Genomic DNA, 11,088 nt, shown 5'->3' with positions numbered 1-11,088 from the left:
GCATTCCTGTATCATTGGATGTTAACCAGTTGCAACAGACAAAGTGCCCTAACCATTTGGTAGACATCAGTGCCTTAAATAATCCAACAGGTTTCACAGTTTCTTCTGGCTTGCAAGATGCAAGAGCGGCTGTTGCTAGCTCAAGCACGGCGCCCAATTATTCAAGCAACACTTTGATGTTACCAGGGATCGCACAGCAGACACATAGTGGGGGAGCTTTAGGAAATCAATCTTCAGTCAGAGTGGCTGCATCGGATCCCAAAGCTTTTGACCTTGAGATCAATGATTCCTCTAACTTTCTAGATCATAACCATTGTAACGAAAGCTGGCAAGGTGCAGTTCAGGCATCAAAGTTTCCATCAACTGCTTTTCCTATGAGTGGGCCTTCGAATCAAGGCCAAATGCGTTGTAATAACTTGGTTATTTCGTCTACCACCTCACAGATTGGTAAGAATCCTCATAATTTTTCTTCTGCTAGTTCACTTCCAACTCCTCTAGGGGATTCTAGGGGAGATATAGAAGGCCAAGATGGCTTTATTGGAAATATTGTTCATACTGCAAATTTCACAGCAAGGCAGAGGTGGGAAGAACATGGAAAGGATAACCAGGGCTTGAATCAGAATTCTAATGCGATAAATTCCTTCGTTTCTGCTAATGCAATAAATTCCTTAAACCAGAGTCTGGACCAAAATAATGCAGGTTGCAGCCAAAGTTTCAATGCATCTATACTTGACGAATTAAACGGGGGCACTTTATCTGTCTTTCAACCAAGTGAGATTGGGGAATCTGCTGCAGACACCAAGACTGAGCCCAGCGGCAACTACCTCTTCGAGCAAGCAAAGGCACCAGATGCTTTACAAGACAGCTATGGGTTAATAGATGATATAATTTGTGCTATGATGAAACAGGTACGATCCATATCCTGCTTGCTCTGAGTTTTAGTGCTATGATGAAACAGGTACGATCCATATCCTGCTTGCTCTGAGTTTTTTAGGAATATGTAGTGACTTTTACTTTGTTCTAAGTAAGCATTTGACTGTCAATTCTTTTATCAGAAATGTTCTCTTAGGTATTTTTTAATACTTGGCAATGACTGAGTTTATACAGAAGATAATATTCATGATCAACTTATGATTATCTATGTTGTTCAGTACTATAGATAATTGCTTGCTAACCTATTAATTAATATGCTTGAGTACGTAGTTATCTATTAAAAGTGAAGGCCGCGATGCTTAAGACATCTTCAGCAAGCAGAGTTTCTTAATTTTCATGTCTTATCCCTTTTTTTTTTTTTTTTCATTTTGAACTTGGGTGTGGGGGTATTTGAATTCAAAACCTCAAGGTGGGGTTAGGTCTGGATCTACCCGCTAGACTATGCTTGTAATCACAATTTGATGTCTTATCTTCTACAAAAATATTTTAAGTTCTTTTTAGTTGGATATTGTTATCTTCAGTGCGTCCATTGTGTCTACATTGTAACTGCTTTACCTTGTGTTATCCAGGGACAAAATGAGACAACATTAATGGATGGAGAATTTGGATTGGACACTTGCTCTCTCGGCTCTTGGATGCAAGACTTTACTGCATGAGTATTGATGCTTGTGTGTTATGTAATTTCTTTGTCCATCTGTCTTGTAATACTTCCTCCACTTCCAACTAGTTTTATATTTTAGTAAATTTATTTTTCTCGTTGCATTTGGAAAACAGCAAACATGGATGCTAGTTGGTTCTTCTAATGTCATCTCCTTTTCTTTTGTTCTTGGTTGGGATAACTTTTCACCTTTTGCACACTTTGCGCTTGTCGTCTAATTAATTTGTATGCAACATCTTCGACATGAACTAGGTGTCCTGGAATGTTACTTTAGGCTAGAAAGGAACTTTTGATTCTTTAAGACTACAGATTTCTTTACTTCCATTCACAGCCTAAAATATTTTTAAGTTTCAATTTTCTGGCAAGGAATATATATATATATATATATATATATATTAATTTCCTTGTCATCCGTCTTTCCATGTAGAAGATGCATTTACTGGTTGAAAATAAGTAGTTTTTATTAGCATTGTTTCTTATAAAACCGAGCTTCTTTGGAGAAACCTTGATCATACTCAGATCAGCAGCATTTGAAGGTCTTCTAGTTGGAAACCCCAAGAAAAAAAAAAAAAAAAAAATTTTTACATGCGACCAGTTTTATTTTGCAGGATGTAAAATTCCTTGCATTTACATCCTGTGCGAATCGTTGAACAGTAGATTGTACTTAAAAACACATCACAAGAACCTCAAGCACTAATCTCCTTTGCAAGAAAAATGCGCTTCTGCTATCTTTCATTATTCTTTTGATGTACCAAATATATTTTAGAAAAGAAGAAGAAGCTCAAAGTTCTGACGGGGAAAAAAGGATACATCCAATGAAAATCCATTACAGGGCGGGGGGAACGTGTTACTAATCAAGGAAGGTAAATAAAGAACCAACGATCTGATTTACAAGATCATTCTTTTTTTTTTTTTTTAAATAACAACTTTGTGAATGTTGATTTAAGATCATGTTTCAACCCCTTCTTCTTGAATCAGAAAACGAACTATTTTCAAGTTTCCAACCTCTTTTTTGCTCGTGTCCTCTCTACAACCACAAAGAGCATCAACAAGAATAGAGTCAACAGACACATGTTATTATAGTGAGACGCTGTGATCTTTCCAAGCCTCTTTAACTCAATCAAGCTCAGTCAGCTGTGCTCTTCTCTCTGCAGCTCTCCTCCTAACAAATATTCCCCACCTCAAAGCGGCTTTGAGCTTAAGCCACCCAACAACAGCCCTCCCTGAACTCTTGCCTCTCTCCTGGCCAAAGGGCTGATCCATCTGAGGTTCATATTGCACGCTGTAACCATAACAATCCTCGTCAGAATGACCAAGTCCAGACCCCATTCCAACACCAACCCCCATACCAAATGTCTTCAATAGTCTCTGCATGTCATCACTCTCCAACATCTCTGAGCTCCTCAGCCGGATTTCCTCAGTCACTATGTCCTCCAAACCCTGCCCGCTCCTTGGCCGCAACCAATCTGCTGGAAAGTAACACCCAGGTGACGCTGCTCCAGCTGTCATGTAATCCATGCTGCGAGACAATGCCGTTTGTTGGTTATTTAATGTCATCAGCGCTGCCTGATCAGACCTTGCGAATGGGAACTCTATCAACTGTGTAACGGCTGGTGGTTGGTTATTTTCAGTTTGGAATTGGCGGCTGCATTCAGAGATTAACTGTTGCTGCCTGGTCTGAGTGGTTTCACAAAGGTGGCCTGTGGTGTAGTTGTGGCTAGTGACTACTGGTGCAGCTGAGGCTGCCTTCCCTTTTCTGGTTCCGGTTTGAGAATTTAGAACTTTGCCATCATATTCTACAATTTCATGCCAATTTTCATATGCCCTCTTCACGAGAGCATCCACTGAAACCTGTGCAGGGATCAAAGTGAATGAGTGGACTTTAAAAAAGTTATGATTCACTCAGAGAAGATACTGATGAAATGCAGGGAATTGAGGATCAGTCTTTTTATTCAAATGAGACTATTGAATTAATATTACTCTGATTATAAGGGCATGCGGTTAAATCAGCATAAAAAAAAAAAGAAAAAGATGAAAGTGTTGATGACTAAAATCTTCAGTATTGAAGTGCTTTATTATAGCCATGTCAGACCTTGGAATACTCTATTTCATGCTTTTTAGCCATTGTAAATCGTTTTGATTCCATGAAGCAAGACTAAAGTTTGAGAAATAGGAAGTCTGTCATCTCCATAAGTTGATTCTGAAGTTTCTCTTTTGAAACTCTTTGAATTTATGTCTTCTTGCAGGTAGAAGTTGAGGAAAAAAGTGATACTTGCAAAATGAATAAACTAAGCGTGTTAAGGACTTTCGGGAGTTTGGAAACCGAACCTTTTGTCTGTGGTTGAGAGAATCTAGAGAGAGAAACTGCCCATCAGAAATTAGACCCCTGAGCTCATAAATATGATTGAAAACAACTCCAGTGCAATGAGTTTTATCAGTATAGTAAACATAGAGCTTCCCATCCAAGACACATGTCTTGGCATGCTCCACAGTGCTCTCCCACATTCTGTTGGACATTCCACTTCCAAGGATCTGGATTGATAATCAACAACAAAGAAAGTTAGCAAAATGATATCAGAAAGGTGCATGATAATGAATCTAAAGACAAAGATTATAGGAAACCACGATCCTTACACTTCTTAATCTCTGCGGATCCTTCACAAGAAGTCTAAGGAAGTCTTCAACAGTTGTGATGTTGGACTTAATAAGTTTTTTGTGCAGTGCTCCATCCTTTGCTATTCTGTCTAGTCTCCAAACTTCATCATGCAAAGCAGGCGGGTAATGTTTCTTGTACACTGAAAATCATGAAAACAATAGATTGGAAAGCTCATAGTGACATGGATATAGAAAAGCAACTGAAGGGACAATTTTACATCTTAAATTAAGTGAATAGTGATGGAGAAACTTACATTCTCCTCTATGATCTTTCACAGCAAAAGCCTCAGTTTTGGCCTCGCGAATTCGAATCCCCTCGCAGTATCCAGGGGCAACCTTAAGACCAAGCCTGAATTTCCTGCTCCGGATCCAACTGGAGTTGTCAGTGAAAGTAAGGTCTCCAATGGTACCTACTCCTTCCTTGAGGGTCACCAGTAGATCCCCTGTGAGAAGCGGCCTTTTCCCCTCCCGTTCCTTCACTTCATGGTTTTCAAAGTGCTCCATTGTCCAATCCTCCTCAGTCTCCTCGTTGAAATCGCCTTCAAGCACCACAATATTGAGCTTTGCAGCTGATTCTGGTCCTGTCTGCACAACACAACCCGTGTTTGCATCTAGCAAGACGACATGAATCGCTGCTCCTTGCTCTCCCTCAACCTTTGCACCGGTAAATATGTGAGGTGGCATCCTGGTTTTGAAATGGAGCTGCAACACCTTTCCTTCGGGACCAAGAATTCTCGGTGGTGGAGTTCTACCATGGTTGAAAGTGAAACAATTGAATTACAAATATATCTTGCTAACCATTAGAAAAATCTTCAAGCTATGCAAATGCTCCACATATGTCTGTGCACTTGCTCGGAAGAAATATCCAAGAGTTATTTTTCCATTTTAGTGTCATTCCTTTTTAGTATGCACCTTCTACTTGTGGCATAATGCCAAGTAATAAGAACAAGAACCTCCCGCGTGTTAAAAGTGAAATGTTGCATTCCACCTTACAATGCTGCATCTATCCTCCGCGTTTTACAAGTCACGTTAAAAATAAAAAACGACTCTAAAACTATTTGTCAAATATAGGGGGCAGTTTTAAACACATATATAAAACATAAAGAAGTGTGCAACATTCCTAAAAACATAGGGTGGACTGCAGAATTCCGATAAAACATAGGGGAGGTATTTGTCATTATCCATGATACAAAACTCTGAACAAGTCTCACTTTCTATATCCTCTTACACCACTTTTCAAAATATTATGAAAATGTAAAAATTGCTAAAACTACTAACAGATGCCCATATATATATATTGAGGAACACACCTCCCAGGCAGTTTAGCATTGCCCAACTTCGTCAAAGCACGCTCCACTTCTTCACTGACCTGTTGTTTGCACAAGAAACAGAAGAAATAAGGTCCACTAATTTTATTACATGATTCAGGGCATTAAAAGGCCTCATAGAAAATTGAGAATCTGACATTATGGTCTAATTTGTTTAGGAACGAGGAAAAGGAAACTACAATATAGAATAATGCTACTGCTCAACACACACACACACATGTATATATATATATATATATATATATATATATACAAGAAAAAGAAAATGCCATTTTCAATTCACCAAAAATATTAAAATTCATAGGAGAGACTAATGGCATGTATTTTAAAAGTTTTGTAAAGAACGAATACGTGACTCACAATTCTGCGGAGTAGAGGCTCCAAAGAAGAGCAGAGTCTTTGCAAGCTATCCACCTTTAAAGCATCCACAATTACACTGCATATGGAATGAACTCTATAAACAATGATGTGGACTCCAAAATTTACACCAGCGGCTTGAATGGATAAAGCAAAAGTTTGACGAGGTTAGTTCTTAATCACTAAATTTATATATAGTTATGATGTTAACAATAGCTACATCTTTGTTTTTGTTTTTGATTTTTTGATTTTTTGATTTTTTTTTTTTTTTTTTTTTTTTTTTTTTTTTTTTTTTTGTGTGTGTGTGTTAGTTTACAAATGTAGCATTCAGTCCAGTTTTCACCTCATACACATTAGCCCCAAATCAGGAAAAATTGCATTTTGGCATTGGGCATTGGCTTATTCCACATTCTAAGACTTCCAAAAAAAGAAAACTAAGCACCCATATCATAACCAAATTCAATAATCTAGCAAGGGAAGATATCAGTTTTTTCCTCTACACTCGATTGATAATCTCATACAATTAAATTAAATTCAGTAACCGTCCAATAACGTTATAGTGATTGGATTTTTGGCCAAACAACCGAGGAAAAAAAACAGAAATAGTTATAAAACCAAAGAGTACCCTTTAATGGAAATGAACAAAGCAAGTGACAAGACTTGAAATTACGAGATAAACCTTGCAAGAGAAGGCAATTTGCGCTTCTTTGATTCGGGTAAATGATCATCTCCACCATCATCAATAACATCATTTTCATAAGCTCTCTTGTCAACTCTTGTTGTCCTCGAACTTTCCATTTCGATAAACTTAACAAATCCCAACTAACTAGTAGTATTATCACTCAACTCCCAAATCCAGAAACTCAAGGAATGTTTACTCTCAGAAGCTTCATGGAAGAACACAGCAAAAAAATATTTTCATCAAAGCCTATAAAGTCTGACTACAAGACTTCGGAACCAAAAAGACACAAGATATGTTTTTGAGAAAATTTTGGATCTGGGTATTGCAAATGAGATCTGTTTAGGCAGTTTTGGATGGATCTAAAGTTCATTTGTTTATATTATGTTGACATAGGACATGGATTTATTTATTGGTACAACAATTGTATATTCATGTATAAAATTATAATTCAACGTCGCAGCTGGGTTTGGTGTGTCATGCTAGTGCGAATGCATGAACGTCTTAAACTAATAAAGTTTTTTTATTTTTTATTTTATTTTAACCGCGTTTTGTGGTTTGACACCTTCTTTTTTTTTTTTTTTTTTTTTTTTTTTTTTTTTTTTAACCCCTTTTTTTGGTTTTCCCCCTTTTTTTTTTTTTTTTTTTTTTTTTTTTTTTTTTTTTTAAGAACGCGTCATCTTTTTCCCCACCTATCTCTCTCTCTCTCCATGTTTTTTCTTCTGTTTTGATTTGTGCCCTTTCTTGTTTGGGGAGCGGAACAAGGAAGGAAAGTCTAGTCAACTTTTGTGTAATGGGTCCATCTGGGAAATAAGAAAATAGGAAGGCACCACTTATGAAAGGTGTTAATATTCGAATTATTATTTATGTGCGAGAATTTTATACCATTTTTTAAGAAAAAAGAGGGCGCAATGCATGTTCTTAATTCACTTTCTAATTCTTTGTTGGTATAAAAGAAAAGGCAAATATATCTTTTTGTAATATGAAAATGACAATGAAGTTGTTAAAACCATCCACAGGCGGTTAATCTAAATTAAAATAGAATGGAGACAAAGGGTCTCATTTTGTTCCACGAAATTTTATTTATTAGCGCTCTTTATGGTGCGACCTCCTTTTTAGCTCCATCGGTGGAGCAAGTAAAACACCATTTGACTTCAAGATTTATTGGTATAGGATGAAGGCTCATTATTCATATTGTGCTCCTGCAACCATTTGATCTTTCCTTAACCCCTAAAATAATTTATTTTTTAAAAAACTAAAAAGAAGAGTTGTAGTCACTCAACAAAAAAAAAAAAAAAAAAAAACACAGAAGAGCTTAAATTGAACCCCCACAAGTGGTTCCTCAGCCACATAACCGCCGAAAAAGTCATCGACTCCAATTCTGTTTTGCACATTGGCGACGATGAAGGCACCATCTTCATCTCCTTTGGATTTCAGACCTCGGCTATTTAGATATCACAGCATGCAATTTCATCTATTTTCTTGCTATTTAGGAGCGTCTGAAGCATTCGTTTTGGATGATTAGGTTTTGTACGTGATGAGGTGCGCAACAATAAGCAGCAATCCATGCCAACTGACCTTGCCAGTATTCTACAAACTGAGTTGTCGGGAGGGCCACACAATCTCTCAAAGGAATCATGAAATGCTCCGAATGGCCTAATCTCTTCTCTGCATAGGGCTCGAGGAATGACACTTCATTCCGTTTGGGCTTCTCCGGAGCAAAGGGCACTCCCTGATCAAGCCCGAACTGGCGCCTGAACCGGTAACGATTTTACACCATCTCCCTTGTATGACAAGAGCCATGATGGGGTAATGGCCAAGTAAAAGTCGTACCAACTCTGCAACTCAAAGTCATCTAGTCCCCCTCCGATAGCAGGGACCAAGGGTGTGAACTCGTCAGAAGCTCTATTAGTATAGAGTCAGAAGCTCTATTAATATAGAATCGATTTGCTCCGAACTTCGCTGGTAAAGAATTGTATGGGCGGAAACTGAATTGGGACTCATCGTCTAAGAATGTTAGCAAAGCACTAGCTATGGGCTCCTTCCGAAACCACCTGCAATTGCCGGAATTGTCATGCCCAGAAAAGGAAAGTTTCCCACAGTGGATTCGATCTCTTCGCATGAAAAGGGCTTTGGAACGTAAGCAGGAAACCGCTCCCAGAAGAAAGCCTGGAGAAAGCTAGTCGGAGCATAAGTCTCCAAAATATATCCTCCCGCTCCTTAGTACTCCAGCCTGTGAAGACTCTCCATTTGCGTGTATAAGTGGCCCAAGATGAGTGAGGCCAAAGGAAAAACAACACCTTTTGCAATACGAATCCCCAAAGGGAAATAGCAGGTTTGTACAATGTCCTCCAAAAGCTCTGGAAGTATGAACTTGCTAATCCAAAGTGCCACCAAGGCCTCCACTTGGCACTTGCACTTAGCTCCTTCTCCGGGGATGAAGGTGTTAGCGTTTATGCCCTTAAGAATAAATGTAACGATGTTCTTTGAGACATTTTGACTATTAATAAAGATTTATTTATTTCATATATCTATGTATTATCCTCTTTATGTTCATATTAGTTGAATGTATGATAAACAAACTAAAAGTCTGAGTCTCTCATTCTAAATCTTTAGGTCATGCATGTAATGTGAAGAACATGCGGAAAACATCAATCTAAAGATGATAGTCTAAATCATATGATCCACAATCGAGGGAATAAAGTTGTGCACTTTATTCATGTTAAGATTGTTATGTTGTCTACTTTCTAACGGAGACGGCTTGTCTTGGTCGTTAGAGGTGGGACTCCATGGGTAGAGACATTGATATAGTTTCTAATGGTGAAATCTATATTGGATCGGACCAAAGTTGAATTGTTTTAATTAATAATTCTGTTTGAATAAAACAATTCATTTTTGACGAATTTTATGTTGTCATTTAATCTTGAGATGGATAATGAACCCGTATGCTTGACTTGTATCATTTGATGTACTAAAGGCAGACATCATGACATTATGTAAAGGTACACTTACTAGTATATTGGGGGTATGACTCGTGTATGCGTAGATTTGTTATTCATAGATAGTGGAATCCATAACTCCTATAAAGAGTCAATGATATCCTTTTATGCATTATTAATGGATTGAAAAATACGAGCGCTCGGCCATTAGACTACTTTGTGTTATCTAATGGTTTACTGTTTGTGATGGTACGAATAGTGGTTTTCTGATGGTGTGATAATGAAACATAAGATAAATGTAATCGGAAAGGTAAAACAGAACTTGACCTCAAATCGATTATGGATATCCTATGGGGATGATACATTAATATATTGAGTCATAGATGAGAGCTACTCAGAACTTTGTAAATACGCTATATAAATCGAGAGTGCAGCTCTAGGCTTTTAGTGGAGTAGCGCTAGAGTTTTATAATCATAAGACGGACTTGTTGGTTTACAAGTAGCGTTGTGATTATATGAGCTTGATTTATATATGTCCATCGGGTCCCTTTGCTAGCTCACATAATTTCTTGTAACGATACGGTGTATTTTCTACATATTAGTAACTTGTGTTATTTCCGTAAAAGGGGTTCAAAGTTAATGGGAGATTGGTTAATTAATTCATGAGTGATTTATCGGGTGAATTAATTGTTAAATTAATTATACATAAATTAGTTGAATTATTGTTTTAAGAGTTGTTTAATATGGGAAGACTATTATATGATTGTTTTGATCAGGCATTTTATCTATTGGGTTGCTTGAATCAAAACTGAGGCTCTGTGCAAGTTTTCCGTGTTGAAGAATTAGGAAAACAACTATTGTCAATGCAGACAGGTCGAACGGTTAGTAAAGACAGGTCGACCGATCCGGTCGACCGATTTGTGAAGAACAGGTCGACCAGTGAGTTATAACGTCTCTGTCACCGGTCGACCGGTTGTAACATGTAACGCGTGCTGACGTAGTGAAACTGACTCTGGATACGATAAAAACTTTGAGAAACCTAATTGTTACGAAAGTATGACTTCATAAACACTATAAATAGCCCAATGAGTCACAATATTCATTAGATCACTTGAGAGACTTTTTAGAGGCTATTGACAAAAGATTCCTGAGAGGAAAAATTGTTTAATTCTCAATAACGATTTTTTCTTTGACTCTCTTGTGGTTGGAAGGAATTCAAGAATACCAAAGGGAGATTGAACGACGTGTGCCCACCCGCACTCTGATCGTGGAAACGAGAATAACAAAGAAGACCAGTTGGTTGAGACTCTTCTGGTCGCTGTTTGGAACGCTTTGATCAGTCAGACGTGTAGTTTCCTTAAATCCCAAAGGTATGATTTAGATCTTTAGTATTTATGTTATATAGCATCATGAACATGTTCTTGGTTGGCTTTGACGTTGATTAAATTTTTTAAAATTTTACTGCGCACTCAATGCCGTTTTTTCCAACAGAAGGCTCCTCCAGTAGTACTACCATGAAAGTGACAGATCGAAGAGGCG

The 11,088-nt window shown here is 37.7% G+C and overlaps 2 protein-coding genes across 2 annotated transcripts in view; one reads left to right on the top strand and one right to left on the bottom strand.

Moving 5' to 3' along the window:
- LOC21399912 (two-component response regulator ORR23) overlaps nucleotides 1–1,706 on the top strand; it is a 4,246-nt gene extending 2,540 nt beyond the window's left edge. Inside the window, 3 exon segments of the mRNA XM_024170083.1 lie at nucleotides 1–447; nucleotides 700–908; nucleotides 1,503–1,706. The exon segment at nucleotides 1–447 is cut by the window's left edge and continues 4 nt beyond it. Coding sequence (XP_024025851.1) covers nucleotides 1–447; nucleotides 700–908; nucleotides 1,503–1,589 — 743 coding nt within the window. The 3' untranslated portion in view covers nucleotides 1,590–1,706.
- Nucleotides 1,707–2,381: 675 nt separating this feature from the next.
- LOC21399911 (calmodulin-binding protein 60 E) lies at nucleotides 2,382–6,970 on the bottom strand. Its single transcript, XM_024170078.1, has 7 exons — nucleotides 6,611–6,970; nucleotides 5,935–6,010; nucleotides 5,557–5,615; nucleotides 4,501–4,994; nucleotides 4,226–4,386; nucleotides 3,920–4,123; nucleotides 2,382–3,442 (listed from the first exon to the last, which is right to left on the bottom strand). Exons 1-7 carry the CDS (start codon nucleotides 6,727–6,729, stop codon nucleotides 2,708–2,710), a joined length of 1,848 nt encoding a protein of 615 aa, XP_024025846.1. The 5' UTR covers nucleotides 6,730–6,970; the 3' UTR covers nucleotides 2,382–2,707.
- Between the last annotated feature and the right edge of the window lie 4,118 nt (nucleotides 6,971–11,088).

This window comes from Morus notabilis, unplaced genomic scaffold (genome assembly GCF_000414095.1).
Source record: "Morus notabilis unplaced genomic scaffold, ASM41409v2 Scaffold181, whole genome shotgun sequence".
Classification (NCBI taxonomy): Eukaryota; Viridiplantae; Streptophyta; class Magnoliopsida; order Rosales; family Moraceae; genus Morus; species Morus notabilis.
This window is presented reverse-complemented; position numbering and strand designations above follow the sequence as displayed.

Coding starts and splice junctions, on each gene's coding strand:
- LOC21399911 (XM_024170078.1), bottom strand. CDS start 6,729: ATGGAAAGTTCGAGGACAACAAGAGTTGACAAGAGAGCTTATGAAAAT. Junction 6,011..6,610: donor AAATTGCCTTCTCTTGCAAG/GTTTATCTCGTA, acceptor TTCCATATGCAG/TGTAATTGTGGATGCTTTAA. Junction 4,995..5,556: donor AATGCTAAACTGCCTGGGAG/GTGTGTTCCTCA, acceptor CAACCATGGTAG/AACTCCACCACCGAGAATTC.